This window comes from Periplaneta americana, chromosome 3, assembly GCF_040183065.1.
Source record: "Periplaneta americana isolate PAMFEO1 chromosome 3, P.americana_PAMFEO1_priV1, whole genome shotgun sequence".
NCBI classification, from domain to species: domain Eukaryota; kingdom Metazoa; phylum Arthropoda; class Insecta; order Blattodea; family Blattidae; genus Periplaneta; species Periplaneta americana.
Window position 1 is genome coordinate 3,311,429 of NC_091119.1, and position 26,088 is coordinate 3,337,516.

General features: G+C 34.9%; 1 protein-coding gene across 5 annotated transcripts in view; it reads right to left on the bottom strand.

Moving 5' to 3' along the window:
- LOC138695756 (uncharacterized) overlaps positions 1-26,088 on the bottom strand; it is a 171,602-nt gene that overhangs the window by 99,707 nt on the left and 45,807 nt on the right. For 3 of the 5 annotated variants that reach the window (XM_069819929.1, XM_069819926.1, XM_069819925.1), the window contains exons 2-3: positions 10,286-10,453; positions 6,314-6,553 (exon numbers count right to left, since the gene is read on the bottom strand). In XM_069819929.1, coding sequence (XP_069676030.1) covers positions 6,314-6,553; positions 10,286-10,423 — 378 coding nt within the window. In that variant the 5' untranslated portion in view covers positions 10,424-10,453. Of the gene's footprint in view, positions 1-6,313; positions 6,554-10,285; positions 10,454-22,425; positions 22,513-22,881; positions 23,190-26,088 lie in introns of those variants that run through there. The other 2 variants (XM_069819927.1, XM_069819928.1) reach the window with 2 other exon arrangements.

Sequence of the window (26,088 nt, forward strand, 5' to 3'; positions counted from 1 at the left end):
AGTATATTTTACTTCTTTGGGCAGATTTCTTAAATATAAAATCAGCTAAGCCTTCGTTGAGGGGCAGAGAAGTTTCTGCCTGATTGTCACATTGGTTGAGTTTTCAACCAGAATATCCAAATCCGCCATATCTGTAACCGCATCTTTTGGCATCACGTAACTGTTCCGTACGTCATCCGAAGGAGACGTATGCTCACGTAATTTGTGTATAAACCAAGAGATTGCATTTCATCTTTTATTGACATAAAATGCGTATCATTTGTTATTTATATGACGGGTAACGGTATATAGACTTGAGTGTCTTTACTACCCCAAGTTTGAGAACTCATACGTGAGGTAACTGGAGCAATTGGAGTTACTGTAACAATAACAGAAATAATCAAAATATTCTATCGATATAATAAAATAATAGTTGTCCGAAGACAGGTCTGAACCTCACAAGTGATACCAAGAAGGAGCCACTTATGAGGCAACTAGGCCAGGAGATAATGGGTAGTGTGGCCAGTTCCTTTCCCCCCTCCATTGCAATCGCCGATTAGCTACATATTACACTATTTGGACTTCAGATGTACAAACATTTGTTCTTCCTCTGACACATATCGTCAAGTGAGATGTACTGCCTGAAAATAGATGTAGGCCTACTTATCAGCCAGAACCTCAGTCAGAGGTACCGGTACAGTAATACAGCTACTCGTACTGGACGAAATTTTTTTGCAAATTCAGTATCTACGAGCAATTTATCCGTAATTTTAATTTAACTATGTTTTATTTATCGACGCTCACGACTGCCGAGGTTTTATCAGCGTCACCGGTGTGCCGGAATTTTGTCCTGCAGGAATTCTTTTACATGCCAGTAAATCTACTGATATGAGCCTATCGTATTTAAGCACACTTAAATAACATCGACCTGGCCGGGATCGAACCCGCAACCTCTCGGGCACAGAAGGCCAGCACTATACCGACTGCTCCAGCCAGGGCGACTTTATCCATAATAATACGCACGAATAATAATAATAATAATAATAATAATAATAATAATAATAATAATAATAATAATAATAATAATAATAACAACAATAACAAAGATTGTATGGTCGAAATATTAGCGGTGTTGCATACATACGGGCTATTCCATCTCAAATCGACCGAAATGTAGAGAAAATTGACTTTACAATTTCTAAATACAATAAAACTTTTTTGTACGTAGAGAACTATGATACAATGCGTTGTGCAAAGTTTGAGGCATCAGAACTTCATAGTGTTTAAATTAAAAATATTTAAATTTATCGTATTTTCATAAAATTAGCAACTTTAAACTGTTGTGGCTCCGAAACCCTTTCACCCAATGATCAAAATCATGGTTTATTTTGATGCTGAGAAATTGAAGTTTATATTGACATGTAAACAGATTTCCTTACTTTTTATGGAAATGGAGAAATTTAGATTTTTCCTCATTAAGACGCCTTTGCCCACGAAAAAATATTTTTAAAATATATAGCTAGATTCCGCATTGAAAGTACAAATAAACACATATTTTTTACTGATGGTATGTTGATAAGAAAGCATTGAAAATATCAAATAAAGAAAATAAATAGTACGCGTGTGAACTAACCAGCTGACTGTGAGGCGGGAGCTAGCCTAGGCAAGCAAGGCCAGGAGACAAACACGTGATGTTTCGTCTAGTAGCGCATAGCTGGACTAGCTTTATCACAAGTTTTCATAAACACAGGAGTAAAATGACGCCCAATGCTCGCTTATCTTCATCTCTCGGCCAGTTCGTGCGGTACTGCGTCGTTCAAGTCTAGGGGTGTGAAAATAATTTATTTAATACCCTCGAAACTTATTGCCGAGCCACTAAGCAAACAATGCCGAATCCCTCTTAATAATGCAAGGTTTTTTCCTCAATATTTTTTTACATTTTTACAAATGGGCAAAAAGCCTAAAAGTAAGTAAAATCAGATTATCTGTCTCTCTGTATACAATAAAAATAAGGATTACTTCTTAACATAACCTACCAAATGTCAGCTTCAAAATGAGCTCCCGTTCAATGTTCTGTAGTAAATGGTTCCAGAGTTCTGAGCGCTGAAAGAGGCTTGTTTTTATAAAATACGCTAAATTTGTCGCTCAATAGTACGAAAACCGTTTGACTTTCGATAGTATATTTTTGAAAATGCACTGTCCTCAGCACCTTGTATAAATAGGGAAAAATATTAGAGTATAAAAAATGCGAGGTTTTTTACTGATCGATTTCATATGGAATAGCCCATACGTTATTAATTTTCTTAATTTATTGGAGAACGGAATCAATATGCAACTAAGTTATCTTTCAGTATGCACTGCTTACTACTGAACAGTGTCCAATTAATGTGCAATGACAGCAAAACAAACTACGATTTTCATGTTGTGTAAAGACAGGCCTATCTACTGTCACTAAATTGTAAAGAAGAAAATAATGTAGCTATTAACATTGTAAAATTCGAATAATTTCCTTGGCAAATTTTCAACTATGCACAAAAATAACGTACAGTCAAGGAACACCTACCGATTATCATCAGCCCGGACTACATGCGGGTAAACTTACACCTGCTATGCGCCTGTTTTTAACATTCAGGCAGCAGCTGGACTTCTAGTACATTCGGCCGAAGTGTTCGTTGCTGAGAACCATTAAGTTACTATTTTGTGCGTGTAAGGAAAGTGCTTATCACACGTCACGCCTGAACTGACATGAATGTTTCACAACAAATGCCGTAGCAGTAAGGTGATAGTGAGAATCTTCGCCCATAACCATGAAAATTATTCGTTACATATTATACTGGATGTTTACTAGCGTGCCTGCCTGCCTGGTGAATGGCTTTGCGACCAGCACGATAGCATTAGCATAAGCGTGTGAAGGTGACTTCCACCTTGTAAAAATTTTGTGAGTCCATAAACTTTTACAACAAACCAACAGAGAAAGAAAAAGTAGAGGGTGGAAACTGTGGAAAAAAAAATTACCGAGTATTTTTTAAAAATCTCGAACAGAAAACAGCCTTCCAAAGAGAAAGATATGAGATGAAAAACCAATGAATCAAATTACTGTAATATAGAAAATTTTATTATTGTGAATGTCCGGCAATATGTAGGCTACAGTAGTGGCAAAAAAAACCGGACCGACCCTTGTAACTGATTTCAGAGCCTTGTTCATTCCGGAGAACGATAGACTGGTAACTAAGACTTTAGTGGTTCGAATCCTGCCTGGGAAGGAAGCTTTTTTTTTTGTTCCTTATTCAAATTTATTCCCAATACTGTGATGATTTAATGAAATAGCACTCTACTCTTAGAAAATACATGAAAGAGGTGGGACTCTTAACGAGGGAGAAACTCTAAGTATTGGTTTTGAGGACTAGAAGAAGAGATTATTGCATTCACTAAACCTTAGAATGGGGAGGTAAGACAACGAAATGGGACTGTAAGTAGAATTCTGAAACTGATTAAAGTTGCAGATCTATTTAACTACCGGTAACTACATCTTATTGATGATAAATGTTAAAAAAAATGTTATGTTTTATTTAACGACGCTCGCAACTGCAGAGGTTATATCAGCGTCGCCGGATGTGCCGGAATTTTGTCCCGCAGGAGTTCTTTTACGTGCCAGTAAATCTACTGACATGAGCCTGTTGCATTTAAGCACACTTAAATGCCATCGACCTGGCCCGGGATCGAACCCGCAACCTTGGGCATAGAAGGCCAGCGCAATACCAACTCGCCAACCTTTTTATTTTATTGTGTTATTTTACGACGCTGTATCAACATCTAGGTTATTTAGCGTCTGAATGATATGAAGGTGATAATGTCGGTGAAATGAGTCCGGGGTCCAGCACCGAAAGTTACTCAGCATTTGCTAGTATTGGGTTGAGGGAAAACCCCGGAAAAAACCTCAACCAGGTAACTTGCCCCGACCGGGATTCGAACCCGGGCCACCTGGTTTCGCGGCCAGACGCGCTGACCGTTACTCCACAGGTGTGGATACTCGCCAACCAGGTCGACCCTTGATGATAAAGAGCCTCAAGTAGATAAAATGAACAAATGGAACAAAATACTTCGTACTGACCTAACATACCACTAATCCTACACTATTTCTATTCTATAAATGAGATAACAAATAAAATTTTCCTATTGAACTATTCATCGATTTCGAAAAAGCATATGACAGTAGGCTATAACACTGCAATAAGTTGTGGAACATAATGTATGAAGAAAACATTCATTCCACCATAATTATAAACGCTATCCAAAGTCTGTATCAAAGTACCAACATTTCAAAGTTACAAAAAACAAAATATCAGTTCAATTTCATACAGACAAAGGAGTAAGACAAGGTTGGAGTCTATCCCCAAATTCATTTTAATACATTATACAAAACAACAAAACAAAATCACAAAAAAATAAAATTACTGTACTCAATAAAATGGAACAACAAGGAGGCATTTCAGAAAACAAACGACCACAAGTACAAAACTATGTTCACGTAACTTCAAGATTATGTCTTAAATATAGCAGCCAAATTTTGGGTACCGGTACGCAACAGAAAATAGCAAACAAGAAAAAATTAGAAGTTGCGCAAATGAGATTTTCATGGTCAGTACTACGAATATATGTACTTAGTTGGGCCAATAACGAAATTATGACATTATTTGTGAAAGAATACACCCTCCTGAACATGGATGATATCACACAACATCAACAAACTTGGAGCAACCATATCCACAGATTGAACGAAGATCGTTTTTCATATTTATCCTTTTTGTATTAACCAAGAGGCTTCATGGGTCTGGGAAGATCAGGAGCATCTTGTAATTAATGGGAAAAGGTCTAAATCCAAATTCGTTCATGATGATGATGATGATGATGATGAAAAATTGGGAAGTATTACGGGCTCAATCCTTCCAAGTTAGAAATCTTTGGTCGGCGGGAAAAGACACATTAAGTCAAAAAAGTCGATTTTTCTGTTGTACCTAATCACATAAGTCTAATATTTTTTCTAATTTTTTAAATAATAAATTTTCTTGTATTTTAAATTGAAAAGGGTCTTACTTTAACATACATGAATTTCATTACTTACTTACTTACTGGCTTTTAAGGAACCCGGAGGTTCATTGCCACCCTCAATAAGCCCGCCATTGGTCCCTATCCTCAGCAAGATTAATCCAGTCTCTACCATCATATCCCACCTCCCTCAAATCCATTTGAATGTTATCTTCCCATCTACGTCTCGGCCTCTCCAAAGGTCTTTTCCCCTCCGGCCTCCCAACTAACACTCTATATGCATTTCTGGATTCGCCCATACGTGCTACATGCCCTGCCCATCTCAAACGTCTGGATTTAATGTTCCTAATTATGTCAGGTGAAGAATACAATGCGTGCAGTTCTGTGTTGTGTAACTTTCTCCATTCTCCTGTAACTTCATTCCTCTTAGCCCCAAATATTTTCCTAAGAACCTTATTCTCAAAAACCCTCAAACTCTGTTCCTCTCTCAAAGTGAGAGTCCAAGTTTCACAACCATACAGAACAACCGGTAATATAACTGTTTTATAAATTCTAACATTCAGATTTTTTGACAGCAGACTGGATGATAAGAGCTTCTCAACCGAATAATAACACGCATTTCCCATATTTATTCTGTGTTTAATTTCCTCCCGAGTGTCATTTATATTTGTTACTGTTGCTCCAAGATATTTGAATTTTTCCACCCCTTCGAAGGATAAATCTCCAATTTTTATATTTCCATTTCGTACAATATTCTGGTCACGAGACATAATCATATACTTTGTCTTTTCGGGATTTACTTCCAAACCTATCTCTTTACTTCCTTCCAGTAAAATTCCCGTGTTTTCCCTAAAATTTCTGTGTTTTTACAAGCACATGAATTTCATTATTATACTTATATTCAGTTAAGAGTAAAATAAGAAAGAAAGTCTCTCTAAAAAAATTATTATTTTTTGACATGTGCCTTTTCCCGCCGACCAAAGAAATATTCCCTGGAGAAACTTCCTTCCCTAAAAGTAAAGATAACAAAAATATTGTGAGGCGTGAGGAGCAAATAGTATAACATCGAGAAATATTTTGGAACAAAGGTGATCTTAATATATCTGGAAAATGTACTATTTTCATTAAAATAAAGCGCAAGTAAAACCTTCAACAACAGATAACGAAACTAATTAAAACTTAATAGCATCTATAGCATTCTGTATATAAATAAAGCAAGCATATTGGGCATAAACGAATAATCGCACAATAGATTATTTAAAAAAGTGAAAATGTTTTATTTTCTTACCGGTGATGTGAAGTATGCACCCCTGATAATGGCTGCTAAGAACACCACAAAATATAACAGTTTCTGAGTCGTAACACGACACGCACGCAGCAGGGAAGGTGCCTTCATCCTCTGCCATTCAGCTACAATACACATCACCAGCTGGACGAGGCAGACCAATGCCAACACGAAGAATATCGTGGCAAATGCGACGTAGTAACTCAGGTTAGGAACGTGGCACTCAGGCCCATCAAACTGGATCTGTTCATCAAGGAAACAAAGTAGTTAACTTACAGATCATGTCGAAAGTAGTATTTGACCGTAATTTCAGTAAAACATATTTTTAAGGAATTGCGAGAAGTGGCAATCTTTCCTTTTAGTTCCATATGAGATTCCAGACAGTGAAAGAAATGTCGAGGATTGCCAATGGTAACATGAGATGCAGCGTTGCTGTTTTCTTAAGCCTCCTGATATAGTTCCTAACACTTGTTTGCAATTCTGTTTGAATGACAGAGTTGAATTACATTTCTGAAATGGGTCATATCTATAATGCAAAATTCATTATATCCAGAAAAAGATTATGATGCTGGTGGTGGTGGTAGTGGTGGTGGTGATGGTGGTGGTGGTGGTGGTGGTGGTGGTGGTGGTGGTGGTGGTGGTGGTGGTGGTGGTGGTGACGACGAATAGCAAAACTTTTTCATTCCTGCCCACCCACTTGCGCACCCCTCCCCAATCAATCCCTCTATGTCTAGAGGTACTAGAAAACAGCAACAATAAGTCTCCTGTAATCAAAAATCACCAACAATCCTTCAAATTTAAGCCACTTCCGGAAATATCGTATTGAACTTGAAAAAGAACATTCCTTAAAAAAACTACAGTTCTACTTTCTTTTATTAAAAAAATTACATCCTATTGTATTGTATTGTATTGTATTTATTAACATTCCATGGTATTCATACATTGTTTCACAGCTAGAATATGGAACAAGACAAAACACTTAATACTACTATTAAGTCTTAATTTATAGTCACAGTCTAGTTGAAATATACAGGTTGTTAAAAAAAAAGTATCCAGTATTCTAGGAGGTGATAGTATGCATCAAAACAAGAAAATAATGTCTAATAAACATGGGCCCTACAACACATACTTTCTGAGATCTGAACACTTGTTCATAGGAGGTGCTCAATGTGTCGTCCATTTATGGCAATGCATTTTTCTACCCTACAATACAGCAGACTACCAGATAATCATACCGTAGTTGAAACCCCTGGCATGGAATATTGATATACTGAAAACAAAAGTTTGGTTGCAGAAATGAGCGGGGTTCAGCAGAGATGGTGTTGTGAATTTTCGTAATCAGCATTTGTGGGCTGATGAAAATTCCCATGCACTTGAAGAAACAAGGCATCAGCACCGATTCTCAATCAACGTACGGGCAGGCGTTCTTGGTGATAGATTAAGGGCCATACGTGCTACCACAGAGATTAATTGGGGCTCGTTATCAGGACTTTCTTATTAATGTACTGCCTACCTATCTGGAGTATGTGCCATGTCAGCAAAGACTACAGATGTGGTTCATGCACGATGGCACACCAGCACATTTCTTCCACAATGAGCGTGAAACCTGATGCTGACATTTGAGGACCGCTGGATTGATTGGGGAGGCCCCACACCTTGGCCTGCTCGTTCCCCAAATCTAAATCCCCTAGACTTTCTGTTATCAAGAACGACCAAGTCAATTTCAAAGAGTGCGTAATTCCTTACACCGAAGGGCAGAGGAATGCATTGCCATGAATGGACGTCCTATGAACAAGTGTTCGGATCTCAGAAAGTATGTGTTGTAGGACCCATGTTTATTAGACATTATTTTCTTCTTTTGATGCATACTAGTACCTCCTAAAATATTGAATACTTTTTTTAACACCCTATATACGGAAGAGGTTTACAATACAATACAAAGTTTTAGTATCAATTTCACGAAGCGTTGTTGAATATCATGAATTCACCCACAGAATTTTTCCTCATCGTCCCAGAAGAGGTTCGCTCTACTGTTACACGGAGGTGGAAATGGCCACAATGTTAAAAATCACATTCTATAAATCTTACAGAGTCCAGTACAAGAGGATTAAATATTTTCTATTGCCCAGGAGAAGTTTGGATTGGATTTTTCATTGACAATTAAAGAAAAAAAACACACACACACGCACAAATATTTTTATATTAGTTTTACTTTGTTTACCAGAAATGCAAAAAAAATCCAATTCGAACTTCTTCTCAGTGATCCACCACTGTGTTCACCCTCGCTTAGAATTATTCTGAATTACAACAAATTTAGATTATTCACAGTCTATAAAAATTCTTTACTCTCTCTTAAGGATAGTCTCAATATTTCACTGGAGGGAAGTTGATTTTTTCCTAAATTCTGTAAAAGCTATGTATGTAATCAATGTAATCAATTTTTGAAAGTGTTGTTTTTGTTACATTTTGATTCCAATTTTACAAGTTCAGCTGCACAACACTGGTACAGTAGGCCTCCTCCTGGTTTTATTTTAAGATTTTACAACTGGTAGATTGACCAAACTTCCCACACAGTAATTTATATTAACTGATACTTAATATAAAATTGCTTATTCAAATAGATACTGAGTTTCGTTAAAAATTTTACATTATAGTTCATTTAACGACGCCTGCAATTGCAGAGGCTATATCAGCGTCGCCAGTGTGCCAGAATTTTGTCCTGCAGGAGTTCTTTTACATGCCAGTAAATCTACTGACATGAGCATGCCATCGACCTCGCCATGTTGAACCCATAAACTCGAGCATAGAAGGCCAGTGCTATACCAACTACGCTACAGAGGGCGATGAGTTTCGTTAAGTCTTGAACAAATACTACATAACTAATAATAGCTGCTGCAATAGCAAGCTACAGTAGAAAGCTAGTGTAAACACTGGATTCGTGCAAATCAAGCTTTCAGGTATAACTCCCTGTGAAGTTTTTTTTTTCCGTTGTTGGTAACTCTATAGCATCTATTAGATGCTTTATGGTTGTGCTAACAGATGTAGTTACTTGTCAACAATGTGACGGTGAAACGTGTATATTCAGGTTACTGCACAGCAACAGTCCTGATGTATTTTTATATTTGTGATGATTGGTTAATTAATATTAACCCGGCACACTCACATTCATACACATTTCCAGACTCTAGACACCCAGGGAATTCCTCTTCTTCAAGAAAAATTCACCGAGAGCCGAGCCCGGGAATCGAACCCGGGACCTCCTGATCTGGAAGCCAGCATGCTGACCAACAGACCACGGAGATAGTCTGTGAAGTTGATTTGAATAATTTCGAGGGAAAAATTGTTCCGGGGCCGGGTATCGAACCCGGGACCTTGGTTAAACGTACCAACGCTCTTAATAATTTCGAGGGAAAAATTTTTCAAATCAACTTTACAGAGAGTTATACCTGAAAGCTTGATTTGCATAATATACGTCACTGTTCGTTAACAGAAAACCACAATTTAAGTCACACAGAGTTAGTGTGCACTCAAATGTTGGTTGCTTGACGGTTGTCAGCCCACTTTGAGGTCTGTGGATATAGAGGGAAAAATTGGATCGGTGTCGGGTAGAGTTCCCGGGTAGCTCAGTTGATAGAGCGTTGGTACGTTTAACCAAAGGTCCCGGGTTCGATACCCGGCCCCGAAACAATTTTTACCTCGAAATTATTCATTGGATTTGTAATTCGTTACCTAAAGCAAACTCGATATAAGATTCCAAAGAAATTGCTACTGAAATAGTTTCGAAAACTCCCCTCAAACTACACACATTGCTAGATCTCCACAACAGTTGTGGATACAAAACATTAGATGCTCGTATTAAATGTAAGGTTGTGGAACTAAAGCTTCGATAACAGATTATCTGTCTATTGGCTGATGAGAGATTTCGACATAAACTCATTAGCAGTTTCCTAGTAAAAGCAGTCTAGTATTACTTACCTCACAGAGACAAGTTCCATTATGGCACTCCCCGTGCCCTGAGCAGTTGTCTGCACATGTTCCATTCCACGCCATGATGCCAAACTTCACAAGTAATGACAATGGGTTGTGTGTGGTCAGTTTCATCATGCTCTCCATCCTGCTCACAGGCACCTCAAGCAGTGCCCTCTGTTACAAAACAACAATCATATTTATTATAAAATAAACTAATAGGCCTACACAATTTTTACTTAAAAATAATAAAATATTTCTCTTCTCAAGATGTCTCAGTACAATGTGAAATGGACCACGGAATTTTACTATTCTACCTAATATGTCAAATGTGCTAATGTTACACTGTAGATTGGACTTTTTCTGTCGCTGAGATGGGAAAGAAGACTGGCTCTATCTTCGTCTTCAGGTGAACAAAAATGGGATGAAAAGTAGTTCCTACTCGTTGGAATCTTACAAACAGCTAAATCTGCATGATCACTGACCAAAGCTGACAATCAAGCAGATTTAGCTTTTTGTAACGACGTCAAAGAGTAGGAAACCCTTCTCATCCATTTTTGTTCGCCGGAAGACGAAGACAGACTGAATCTTCGAAATGATGTACTCGTAATTTCCTTTTTCATTACAGCAATGAAAAAAAGCTCCAATCTATACGTCTTCTAAACAATTCACCATTTTCTCTCTCATTTAGATTAATACTGTAGATGAGCTGAAGCGACTCCTGATATACAGAATGAACTGTACGTAATGTCAATTTCAGAGGGTTATTCTTTGAGATATTTCAAACAAAAAATGTTTAATACAATTTTACTCAGTTTTGCTTCATTTTTAAATAAAATTTGTTTTATGCTCGACCATGCCGAAATGTAGTAATTATACACCTGGTAGTAGCTCCTTAATGCACCTCATTAAAGTACACCTATTCATTATAGTTCAGTTGTTCAGCCAATGAGAAATCACCATTGTACCATTATAAAATCGCAAGTATCGATTATTCTCGGATATCCAATCGAAAGACAATTGGCGAAACGTCACAGAGGCTGGAAATCCAATACTGTCGCAGAAGGTTATGTTCTGTTACTATAATAATTAGCGTTAATTGTAAATAATATTCAAATAAATTCAATTTGTCATCTCGTTTTTCAATTCTAAATCAATTTCCAGGTTATATCAATATTAATGTTCATGTTATTCTCTAGATTATATCAAGGTCAATGACATTCGTCCCTCGGAAAAACTCAATACTTTCGCGTCTGCGCACATCTCACAATTTAGAAGGTCAGTTCCGCTCTTCACTTAGATAACCATAACATGAATACTTATGAATAATTTTAAGTTAGAAATATGGTCGAGCATAAAAAGTCGTATGAAACTTGCCTATAATGGTAATTAAGACGCTAGTATGAAAATTATGAAACTAGCTTGCGCTCGTTTCATAAACAAACATACTCGCGTCTTAATTACTACCATTATAGGCTCGTTGCATAATGAACTAATTTTGGGAAAGCCAATGATTGAATTCCCAATATGTTCGGTCAATTTGAGAGAACAGTGTATTATGATAAAATAGATGACTGAAAGAATTTTAGTTTTGCTCTTTAATTGTGCAGAAATTTGATCCAAAGAAATTTAACATCGAAAAGTTTCATGCAGTGGTTCTCAAAGTGGGGTCCCTGAAGCTCATTCTGGGGGTTCGGGAATATTCTGGATAGCACAGTTTTTCTTCCGTCAGAAGTATTTTTTATGTGACAATAATGTCAGAAACGTATTGGCCTTTGTCCGCATTGGTACCACTTATACTGTAGATTCGTCCGATTGTTGTTGATAGCTTTCGTACGTTAATAAAGTTATTATAGTCGCGACGCTCTTATTTCCGGCGTGACTCCGCCTCTTTGCTTACGTCTTAGGAAGTGAAGGCTCTATAAAATCTAGGTAGGTAGTATCGCTCGCCATTTTTGTTCTTTCGTTCCCGAGCTACCATACGAGGAATCTATTTGCTACACAGTTAAACATTATCATGTCGTAGTTCCTATGACAATAAATCAAACGTACTGTAATTCAGAAAATAATTGAGCAGCAAATAACGTCTTCGTGTGCTTTCTGCGAACGCCAACGAAAGAGCCAAAATGGCGGGCGATTATATTAAGTATTTATCGAGCCTTAAGAAATGAATAACGTCTTCATAAGCGAATCACAAGACGCACACGTTTAAATGTAGCCGACCTGCAACGCGATTGGCTGCCGCAAATTAGAGCGATCGGGACTTGTAGCTATTAAACAACGTTAAACACAATATGACAAACATATAAGTTTTGTCTGGAAGGTATCATTATATTAAACGTCATAATATGGATGGACATGAACTGACAAATTCTTTCCGATTCCTAATAAAAAAAAAATGTGGATTAAAATTTCCTTTATCACAATCTCACAGAAAAGGAGAAAGATAAACTTTTTGAGTCATCGTCTGATAGTGGAAAAACGTTGAGTGAATGTCAGTTCTTTTATTTTTGGCTAAAAGTTCATGCGGAGTATAAGGAAGTCCCAGAATGAGCCTTGAAATATTTAATGCCGTTCCTACTTGTGTGAGCAGGTATTTTCTGCTCTTTCGAGTATCAAATCCGTTCAAAAAAAGAGTAAATGTGGCGGCAGACTTGAAATTAAAGATATCTAACATTGATCACAAATATAAAGACATGTTAAACAAAAAGAAACACAGTTACATAATTCTCACTGAACTAGAGAGACTTGATTTCTTTTCCAGTACGTATAAGAATATTACACACTGAATATATTATTCATGAGTATTGTTTTACTTTACTATTTTTAATGTCAACTTCGCTGTAACATTTAATGAAGGCCATCCACTTTTCTTCAAGACAGTATTATGTTATTTGCGTTTTATTTCATTCAAATTGATCCAGTTTTGCAAAATGTAACATAAATATCGCTACTCATATTCACTTAAAATTAACCCCAACATCTAACCTACCCATCCTTCCATTGACGACTATAAAAGGGTTCGCGGAAATGCTGATCTATGGAAAGGGGGTCCGTATGTTGTATTACAGGATCTCCAATTCAAACTCTGGACCAATGGCGGGAGCATAGATCATAAAACATTTCAATACCGGTAGGTGACCCAGATTCGATATGCAGAGAAAAACTGGTAAGCCAACCAAAGCTCCTTTCCTCCCTGCATATAGTTCAATACGAAGATATGCAGACTATGACAATTTTATTTTCTAATTATTTACATAAATAATTTTATCACTTTCAAATTTTATATAACTGGTGAAGAGAAGTTGATCTGAATTACATAACTCCCATAAATACAAATATCAAGTACAGTATCAATAAAATGGTATTATTTCCATTTAAATGTCTTGTATGGGATAAATACACGCTTATATAGTATGTTCAAACATTATTTCGATTTTCTCCCTAAATTGCTATCAAGAAAAATTCTGCAGTGCTCGGGAAAAGTGACACAAGTCAGTTTCCACATTGAACCTTTTTTGATAATTTATTGACAACTTACGGAACATCTGCTCCCTTGGAAAAAAATATATAAGTATTCATACAATAATTCATACAGAAAAAAATCAAATCGACATAAACCAGTGTAAGTTGTCAATAAATTATCAAAAAAGGTTTGTGGAAACTGACTTATGTCACTTTTCCCGAGCACTGCAGAATTATACCCAGATATTTTAACGGAATATAGTTTTCAGCATTTCCCAGACCGAATAAATAGACCTTTTCCATAATCAATAGTCTTTCACACTTTGAATAAATAGGCTAGTACACTTTTACGAACAAAAACTCGAGGTACCTACTGTATGTCGCAATACATGTCCAGTTTGTTGTTTTTTTTTTTAACTTCAAAATATTCTTACGATTATGATATGCTACAGACATTTGGTAAACATAGGGAATGCGTATACATCTCTTATAACAATGACAGTACAGTTCTGGACTTTTGTCATGACGGTTCAGTTTACTATTTACGATAACTTAACAGAACAGAAACCTTTACAAATATTTTTACAAATTTCGGATATCGTTGTTATGCATGGAATACAACGTTATATCAGAACAAATGTAATTAATCAATATTCAATTTTCTGTAAGCAGGTCAATCAGAATTGATGCAGTGACTCTCAAAGAAGGGACAGAATTCATCGCCTGCATCTACAGCCCTTGCATAACGTTCTCCTATATTTTAACAGACAATGGGCAAATTGCCACAGTAAATGCACAGCATATTTTGGTGTCAAGGATGAATTTATAGCTCTGTGACAACAAGTTTTATGGGAGGTGTGCAAAGAGCGGAGTAATAGAAAACATTCTACAAATGCACTACTTCACACCCGAGGTAGGCTAAAAGAAGTCGAGAATATCCTATTCAATAATAAAAATATAAATAAATAAATTGCTCATATTATGCAAGAAACTCATTTTAATACGATTTCATCCAGTTTTTTTGTAAACTCATATGGGAATACGTAATACGAAACTTTCATTTTCTGAACTGCACATGAAAGAAGTGTTTTGAAATTAACACACTGCAATAGGGTTTAAGCATTGCAATTTATTTTGCAAAAATTATCATGACATAACACTTTATTTTAATCGTGTGTAATATGGCCGTGTCTCAAAGCTGAAGTCCATACTACACACTAGTGACTAGCAACTAGATGACTTGTAAACTACACACTAGGGAGCTTTGGACATGTATGCTTGAAACATGGCCTTCTTTATAGTCTATTTTTCTAAAAACCATGACATCACGGTGCAGCACTGAATTAAGAAGGCAGTGTTCTAACGCAGTTTCATTACGAGTTCTGGAAAAGATAAGAGCTTAATATATTACAATAATGTTTAAAACATTGTACAGAAGGTACTAACAATGTCAGTGTTCAAAGTTAACGTGTTATTCTACATTATATTTACATTATTTCACTTCCAAAGCATTTTCAGATTTCATAACCCCAATTGCTGATGAGGTATCCATGTTTGTTTAGTGAACAAGTCAACAATCAAGCAAGCATTTTCGTTTACTAGCTACTACGGACTTGATTGCTATGCACTATGTAGCTTTGGATCATAACTTCTGACGTCACATCCGGCTATTTAGTCAACAATCTAGTCCACTTCAGCTAAAAATGTAGCTTTGAGACACGGCCTATATCTTTGCTATTTAAAAAAAAATCGGTATGTGATTGAAGAACTATTAAATGAAACCAGTCATTTAGAAGCATTAGGCCCACTTGCCAAGCAACTAACAAACTCTAAAATTAAACTATAAAAGAACATTTAAGCTTATGTATAACTCCTTGTCAATACAAAAGTAGTCTTCACAATTGATCATGAAAAGCGGGCAATTCTTCATGAACAACTCATGTCATTCTTGCCTAGCTTTTAAATTTGTTTGTAGAGAGGGCGAAACTCTGTATATTTTGAGACTAGCACAGAAAAGTTTAATGTTTAAAGAAGTAGAATAATAAAATTTTCGTAAATGTTACGATTAGCCTAATTTATTTAAAATAGAATTCATATACAGTAGAACCTCTATTATCCGTGGTAATGAAGGGGGTGAACTGAACGGTTAATCGAAAAAATCGGATAATCCGTATCATAAAATATTTTCGTAAATTATGTGAATAATACTTGTACTTTCGTAATTTTCTCCGTGATTTTGTGTTTAACGTGCAAGATAATGGATCAGAAGTTCTCCCATTCAAGTTTGGTTGCCAACGACTGGTTTTAAGGGGCAAGGAAACTCCTTGTAATGGATGTCAGCGGAAAGACAGGAATAGTAGAGATCTATGTTGTAGATTTTTTATTAAATCAAGCATAATTGTAACACCAGTCTCGTATTCTGATGCGAGATAAGTTACAGTTTCTCTTTCCCGAAATTACTCAATTATTTGCACTTTTTTCGATACTTAGCACAATTTTTTTTTTTTTTTTTTTTTTGACATTTTGGAGTACATTTTATACAGAAGTTGAGCAGACTATACTGTGTAAGTGAAAAGACATGTAATAACACTCTCTAGAAAAAATAAGTACTAATATAACGTAAAGTGTACTTCATATTATGTTTCTGTAGCAAAAAAAAAAAATCGGATAATCCGTCAATCGGGGTTCTACTGCATATGGATATCTGTATGTTTTTCTAAACAAGTTTCCAATTGAAGGTTTAATTCTGCAGATATTAATATTTTTTTAAAGATATCAATAAAACAAGTAGGTCTATTCTGTTTGCTGTACCTTCATCATGACAATCTTGTAGAAAAGTTGGTTGTGTTACATTTTTCAACCTGAATAAGTGTTCACTAGATTCCTAATTATTTAATAATTTATTTATTTGACAAACATTTTGCAGACATACTTTCATTCATCATTCCTTCTTATGTAAGAAAATAATTTCAAAAATTACATTTCCATTATTACATTTCAACTTCGAGTAAGTCGTCATTTTGTGTACTGCTTTTTAAAATAAAGGCCCAGCATTGTTTAGTAAAAATGTTGTTATATTTCATGTACATAATCCTCGACTGAATTCACTCAAAAACAGTGAACACAAAGAGAATTCGTTCATTTGTTTAGAAGAAGTCGCTGTATGCACAGACAGAATGTTAAAAAAAAAACTACTTTTTCATTTAATTTAATTTATTGTATTTCATAGATCTTACATCAGCATTGAAGCTTTAATTTAAGATGTGGAAGAAGTCAAAAGTTCCATTTTGTTTGTGATGTATCAAGAACCTGAAAACATGTATTTCCGTGGAACTATCGAATTTCTTTTCTTGTAACATTGCAAAACTCCTCCATTATAACTCACAAGGTGAAAAAGTAGTACCTAACTACACACTGTAGAACTGTAAGCTACATTTTTCTCCGAGGATAAAAATTAAGTTCACAAATGAAGAATTGAAAGTAGGTTTCAAAGTAAAATACTTAAATCTAGTGAAAATAATGTGATAAACTGAAATTTACACTCTCTCATCATCAATATATCTTTTTAAGTGCGTTTACACGAGGTACTATTTTCAAATGAGAAGTAAGTCTCTTAAGGACACTGTCCAATCTGGATTACGATATTCATATGAATTCTTATAGACTTAAACTTTAGCTAAGTTAACGCATTTTTAACAACTTCGGAAAATTTTCCTACAACAATTATAAATTCACTTAAAATTAAACACTTACTACCAATATATTAAATTGAACTGAAAATTTTAGTTCAGTACAAATAGAGAAAGACAGTCTGTCAGCTTTCCCAATAACGGGACTGCCTCATTGGACAAAGAATAACAAACACACAGAGTGAAAGAGAAATGTGGGGAACGAACAAAAAAGGGAAATTAAGTACAGGAAAAATAATAGCATACATATAACAGGCCTAAACATAGGGAACAAACAGATTAGACGTTCAAACAGAAGTGTTAACAATATTGGGAATCAAGAAATAAATATAGGCCTATGCATGCATCTTAATTTCTCTTGAAATTATAATTTTAGAGCTGTGCTAACTTACTGCAGCTACTTGGCATTGACAATATCAGGAAACAAGAAAGACAAACATAGTGGGACCTTTGAAGCGATATATGCCGGAACCTATCTCCTGAAGTAAGAAGAAGAAGACTATTGTACCTTCAAGACAATGGTTTAAGGGGAGAGGATGGTGTTTTTTTTAACTTTTCCTATTTGGTGTAAAATATTAATTTTTTGCATGTAAGAGCTCATAGCTGTGGCAACTCAACCAAATAAAAATATTTTGAAAAAAATTATTGGGGGACCCAAATTTGAAAAAAAATATACCCAATGCAGGATTGTACTAAAACCGATATATCTAAACCGTTTTTAAAGATAGATTCAAACAACGTTTTGCAATGTATTTGCAAAAGCATGTTCTACAACTGTCTGTAACAGAATTTTGATATTAGTCCCTATGTTTGTAAAATATACAATTAAAATTTAATAAGAATTTTCTGATTTCCTTTCTTGCAAACAAACGGACGTATTTTTAAAATGAAATTAATTAACAAAATTCTGTTAATAGTCCTAATAGTCTAAAGAATGTGTGTTCTAAATTTCATGCATGTATCTTTAATAGTTCAGAAATTATATCCATTTTTATCTGGCAATGTAGCAAAAAAAAAAATGAAGTTACTGGAAACCGATAAAAGCGGACGTGTGATTTAAAAAAAACATAGCGCAGAAGTTTAAAAATGACGTTAAAACATCCGATAAGAGCATAAATACCCACAAAATATTATGCAATGCATTCCACACATATCAAAGGGTATTTTAAAGAAAAAAAATTGAAAATTTAATTTACCGGAAACAACAATAAAAGTGGACGAGTGATTTAAAAATCCATAACGCAGGAAGTTTAAAAATGGCGACTCAACAACCGATAAGGGCACAAATACCCACAAAATGTTATGCTATGCATTCCACACATATCACAGAGTATTTTACAGAATTTTTTTTTTTTTTTAATTTACTCATTTTTTCACCAAAAAATACCATCCTCTCCCCTTAAAGCAGTACTACCACCATCATGATAATGTTCCAAATAGCTAAACAGTATGATTTAAGACATTCGCACTGTTTATTGTAGTGGGAGCTTTCTGGGTATTGGCACGGTGTCAAAGATGTAGAGATATCCCAAGTTTCCAGTTCTGCATGAGCCCTGTCTTAAAAAAAATAGCTAGCTCTTGGTAATGGATCTTACATAGAAGTTTTCCTGCTTCTATCACAATGGAGCTGATATGTAGATCCGTAATGTTGGGTATGTCTATAATTATGACAAGTAGGCCTACAGTAATTACTGGTCCCTACAAATATAAATTTAGTATAAAAATAAACACATAGAGCTCATTACAATTAATCCTAATGGGTGGAAAATAATTTTTCTTTAGGAGGGGATCACTCTTAGAATTTTCAATGACCTTTGTAGTTGTGACAATAATGAATCGAGTAAGATCTACAAATAGTATAACATTTCTAGTAGGTTGATGAAAGACCTGTACTTAATGTCAAAACTATAACTACCGATACAAGAAAATCTTAGAAAACACACATACTGTAGGCTACACATTACAAACAGTATGATCAACTTCAATATCTTTCATTTTCATTTCATCTGCTGTATTCCATAGACCTTACATCAGCACTAGATCTGAGATGTGGAACAAATAAAATACAAAAATAGCCTATATACTGGTAATAACTATATAGTAGCCCTAAGCAGATTAATTCAATTTACAAATATAAACAATTCATCAGTTGAACAGAAGATATGAATTCTTTTTTTTTTTTAATTAGCCTAAGTAAACTTTATCGTACAGAAATAAGTACATTAATAGCCTAGTTGTGATTAACTAGAACAGACAGAAAAAATAAAATAACTTTACACATGTTTAATCCATTTAGGCCTAATCCGTAACAGGCACTGCTCGATTTAACAAATAATATTCTAAGACTTATGTGTGTTTCCAGTTCGAGTGATTAGGCTTATCCAATTCCAAATCAAGAAACTTTGTGTTTAAGGATTATCTAGATCGCTTCCATTTAATCTAAATGTAGGAAAACTGAGCACTACTTTTTGTAGTACTAAAATTGATTACACTGACTTTAACAACAATAAGCGCTAGTTTATTTGCACTAAACAATTCATTCATTATGCCAATAAATTTAAGTTAACACTATAAATGTTTATAAAGCGATGATCTTGTTTACTTGAGATAATTTAGACTTACACCTACATTAATACAAACAAAATTACCACCTGAGATAAATTATTATGGTTAAGGCTAAATCCTTAATATAACTACAAGCACTAATGGATCTAAAATTGATCCTGAGGAACTACATAGGCCTATGAGGCGTTCAGAAGTCAACATGATTAACTCCACTTTTGGTTATTTCAGAGATTCTAAGTTGGCAATGTATTAAATTGACCATATTTTCAGTGATCAATGTGATTAATTCCATAGTTGAGCAAAAAGCCCATAAAATGCAATATTCTTCTTGACTACATCACAGAATCAATTATGTGTAGCATCATCAAGTGAATCTGCTCGTACATTGTATTTTGCATACTTTCACTCTATCCTAACGTATGGTATAATCTTTTGGGGTAATTCACCCAATGCAATCCAAATATTTAAACTACAAAAGAGAGCTATTAGAGCCATAGTTCAAGTGTCTCAAACTACCAGCTGCAGACCATTCTTCAAAAAATTACATATCTTGCCATTACCCTGTATTTATATTTATGAAACCTTACATTTTATCAAATACAATTTGCACAGCTTTCCTACAAATTCAGACACACACCAGCACAATACAAGAAATAAAGATAATATTTTCATTGAAAGTTTTAACACAACTCTATATAAAAACAGTTTCATTCATGCTGGTCTTCTTATGTACAATAGGCCTAGCCTACCAAATTATCTTAAAGAAATATCTGCACATCAGAAATTTAAGAAAGCTCTTTATAAAATTTTAATCAAAAACTGATTTTAGAGTATGAATGAATTTATTGAAAATTATCATAACTGAATAGAAAAAGAATGCCTTACTTCAAAAGACTTTACTTCCTCTTTTCCAGATCCTGACTTCGAGAAGGATGTCTTCTCATGAAAGACGCGATGGTTAAAATTGACTCCTGACTTCAAGAAATACTGCAAACGGGACTCATAGCCGAAATCAACCGACCTGTGGTTTTCTTCAATCAAGTTCCAAGTTTTTTATATTTGTATTTGTGTTGCATTTAATTATAGTTATTGCTTTTATGTATATTATGTAATTAATTATTAGTTTGTAAATATGACATGTCCCATATCATGTATATGATCAGTGGATGTAATAAATGATTATGATTATTTAACTTTAACCTTGAATATCTCAAAATCTTTGGAAAAGGAGTTAATCATGTTGACTTCTGAACGCCTCATATTAAATATGCCTAAATTCTGAATAACATTGTGACTATTTTGTATAGACCTACTTATTTCTACTTTTTGTTTCCCATTTGATAAATAAGATGTAAATTAATCTAGGTCGTATCTTTAATATCATAAAATTTTAATCTGTTTATAAATAGGCCTAGCCTATAGTAGCAAAAACAAAAACTTATTCTTAAAATGTTATTTTTCCTCAATGACCAACTCATGAAACACACAGTAAGCCTACACACACGTTTAAGTTGGCCTTCGCTAACTGTACTGGACACAAGGAAGAGAAATGTTAGAATGCCACTGCAGTAAATGCTTGTAAGAATGCTTCACAGCATTATTCCGGATTGCCTTAAGCAATTTCATGCAAGATATAAACTAATGACGTAACCTATTGCAATAAGCCCCTAGCAAATTTGGCCACTGGGACGTAAATCTAGCGTTCCTTCTTGCAAAATGTCTATTGTTACACCATAAATTATTCCATGCAGACTTAGAGCAGTTGTGGCTTACCTACATGATAATACCTAGTCTACCATAAATGATTTTTCTTGGGTGATGTGAGCCATTCAGCCACAGAGAAACATTTCGGTTATCTTCCTGGCTTCTTCGTGTTTGAATTGGAATGTGCCTGTTAACTTAATTATTTAATTTTTTTACTGAGTATGATTACTCTGTGTGGCTGTGTGGCTCACAACACTTAGTTTCATCCCAAAGGATGTTTAAATTTGTTTAATTGCTTTAGGCCTATGATACCATGTGAGTAATGCTTTCATTCCATTGCTTAGATGTAAAATATAGAACACAAATAAATTTCATTATTTCCAGGTTTACAATAAAATAGGCTAATGTCAAACAATATGTTAATAGTTTAAAAGCCCAACATGTTCAAAAAAAAGATTTGCAAATTGCACATTATGGCTAGCAATGTCACACTAATTTCATGCAAATATTTGGCACATAACTGTAGAATAAACTGGGTAACGACATACATGCACGTTCACGTAGAGATCAACATTTCTTAAAATTAAGGTTCTTATTTACCTGTTTGGTTTGATATCTATATTCTTAATGAATTCTCAGAAACTAACTACAGCATGCCAAATATAATTAAATGTCAGCCTCAAAACAAATAAACAATTAAATTTCAATAAAACGAAATTCCCTAACCATGGCTGAGTCATTCTGATGACAGTCCAAGTTGACACAATTCGGAATCAAATCACATGTCGATCAACTGTTCTGGGGTACGACATTCTGAAAGTATAATTATCTTCTTACAAACATCCTCTAAAAATTCAGTGTTTTCATCTTTCCTGACACAGGAAGAAATAAAACAACTTTATATAGGGCTGCTATAAGGGAATGTATTATAATTTTTAATTAAAATAATATGAAGTCGTACAACATGTTAGTGTGGTTGTCAATATAACTTTATTATTCCATATGACATTTCAAAAGTGAAACCAAACGTTGAGCAAAATATGGCAGCATCTTATTGATATTTATTTTAGAAACTGGGAAACTAGATATTTAAATTAGTATTAACAATACGGAAAAATGAATGGCATTAATGATTTAAAGACAGTAACCTATAATACAACACATGAAGCTCACAAAACTAACCTGTACTCAGATGAGAAAAACAAAGCCAATCTGGAAGATCAATACTCTGTCACCCGTTGGTCATTCACAAAACTTGTTTAAAATTTCGATTACATCTGAATGGTCTACGTGACTTAGATCTCACTTTCCATATATTAACACCAAAAAAGTACGCAAACCATTTATCTCACACAAAACACACTACCCTGCACCCAATCACCTCACATTTACAACAGCTCCCACTTTCGCCTCGACTCTCGAGGCTCTGTTGTTGCAATGTTTTCATTCGTTATAGGTCACTAATTTGTCACAGAAAATAGTCCCTATTTAATTCAAATTTACTCATATTTGAAGTGTTATCTAGAAAGAATGAAATTATTGTAATACTAAAAGTTTTAACATAATACTCTGCTCTTTATTTTATATGCATAAAACATTTGTTTTAAAACCGTCACGTCTAGCGCAAGGTTACTTCGATACAATTTCCGCCAGGAGGTACCAACATAGCGGCTAGTCTACAAAAATCCCTAAACCTAGTTAGGTTCAGTACAATCTGCTACATCCTACAGTTACATGAAGACAGGAAAGATAAGTCTTCTTTATTTATAAACAATTAATTGATTTTAAGATATGCGATCATTAGGAAAAGTGATAAGTATTAAATTATATTATAATCACATATAATGAATAAGCTTTCCAAACTGTTCTGTGAATTAATAAGCATGTATGGACTATGGTGCCTTGGTTATAAGAGAAGCGATATGTGGATATGGAAAAGAATGGAACGTGTGAAGTGGACAGACAGAATAAGAAATGAAGCTGTGTTGGAAAGAGTGGGTAAAGAAAGAATGATGCTGAAACTGATCAGGAAGAGGAAAAGGAATTGGTTGGGTCAATGGCTGAGAAGAAACTGCCTACTGCATTGGAAGGAATGGTGAACGGGAGAAGAGTTCGGGGTAGAAGAAGATATCAGATGATAGACGACATTAAGATATATGGATCATATGAGGAAACGAAGAGGAAGGCAGAAAATAGGAAAGACTGAATAGCATTATGAGCAGTAACTGTCGGAATTTAGTGGCGTTCAAAAGCAAGCTTATTAAGCATTTTCTTACTGCGTAGAGTAGGTTTAATTTTTACTTAATCAATAAAAGAAATGCTTCTCTCTTCTTAACTTTTACAATAAACTGTCTAGCTTTTATTAACCAGTTAATCTTTTAGTACTTTGATTTTTATTGTATTTGTAAATTTAATATTAATTGTAATTATAATTGTAATTGTATTCTTAATATTGTAGTTGTAATCCCCTGGTAGAGGGGAAGAGAAGGCCTGATGGCCTTATCTCTACCATGTTAAATAAATAAATAAATAAATAAATAAATAAATAACAGACGTCATCCTAAAAGCGAAAATTCCCAGTAGGAAAGTTGTACAACTCTAAATTTTCTATGCATTGTAACGACGCTGCTAAGAGTATTCTTGCGTTTTGTCACAATTTCTGCATAATTTCACCATAATCAGTAAGAAAAGAGTGGATTTTTTTAAAACTAACAGCGAATACCTGATTTTTCGTTATTCACCCATATGAAGTCAGTTGTGTAGACTGATTTTTCACGCGTTTTTTTTTCTATGTATTCGATACATGTTTTTTCAAACCCTCGGTAAACGATTCAACAAAAGCGATTGCTTTAAACTATGAATGCGTGCGCAAGGTAATTTAGATTTCAGAACTGGCTATTTTAATGTCCAGTTTTCTGTCTCCACGTTATCCATTTCCATCTTGTTACCACTGAGATTGGATCCTGCGGGCGCCCTTACCAGTGAGATAAGACAATGGAGATATCACAGTCTACTATATACAGTCACGAAGCTTGAGTTTTGAGGGTGCTAGAAACAATAGAATGTGACGGTACTATTTTGCATTGCCTGTAATGAGGCGATATTAGCGATCCTAGTGGTGAGCAACTATCTAATGTTTGCATATTTACTACGTATTGAGCTTCGCGACTGTGGGAATATGTTCGGATGCCAGAGCTTCCGAGAAAACCCCTGTTACCTGGACCAAGGACTTGCCCAATACAAGTTATAAATCAGGGGGACGCCGGAATCGAACCCAGGTCCACAGAACTGTAAGTTCAGTTCTCTAGCCATTAGACCACCTTGGCAGCCAAAAATAGTGCAAACTTGCGTTCCGGTCTTCAGTAGTTATCTATTACATTGACATTTTTCCATTTGTAGAGTTACGACGACCACGGAGCCGAGTTCAAACCTCGCCCATTGCGGAGTTGCATTTGTGGCAGACAACGGCAGGGTTGTGACTGTTGTCTTCGGAGTTTCCCCGTTTTCCCCTCGTCATTCCACCAATATTCCCCTTTCATAATCATCTCCGTCTCCAAAAATAGGATCGATCGTCCGCCATGATGGATGTTCTGTAAACTATTACATTACACTCCTACAGTTGGCACAGTTTTGCTTCGTATCAAAGCAGCGCCAATAGCTACTACAGTACTATAAATCTGAATCAGCAACTGATTTTTTTCACAGAATACATGAAATATAAAGAAGCTTCTTACTTATTTTTATCGTGTTTGTTATCCTAAGCAGATAACAGAAAACGTATAGAGACTGATAAAGACTTGTTTAACATCAGTCTGGAAATTCTCTGGAACGATGTAATTTTTCATTTGCAATGATTTACAAGTTCGTTCAAAATCTAAAGTATAAGGTCAATAAACGTCACTCAAATTTTAAAGCGCTATAAATATTATATTTCAGGTAGAAAAAAACAAAAACGTCACCGTACTGGGCAAACAATGGGGTTTTCCATTTCTTACTTTTTGCATTTCCATAGCTTCTATTTTCGACTTAGATATCATAGGAAGAAGTCAGGCAGCAATGAAAGAGGCCTTTATTAAGCTGGAAAAGGCAGCAAGAAAGATGCATTTACAAATTAATGAAGAAAAAACAAAGTATATGCTAGTCACGAGAGCTAATATAAATGGACCCCCTTACTTGGAAATAGGCTCTTTTAAATTTGAAACTGCCCATAGTTTTATCTATCTTGGCTCTGAAATTAACAACAAAAATAATGTTACTTCTGAAATAAAAAAACGAATATTATCTGCCAATAGATGCTTTTATGGTCTTAGAAGACATATGAAATCTCAAATTATATTCAGGAATACAAAAGTTATGATGTATAAAACTCTTATAAGGTCTGTACTATCT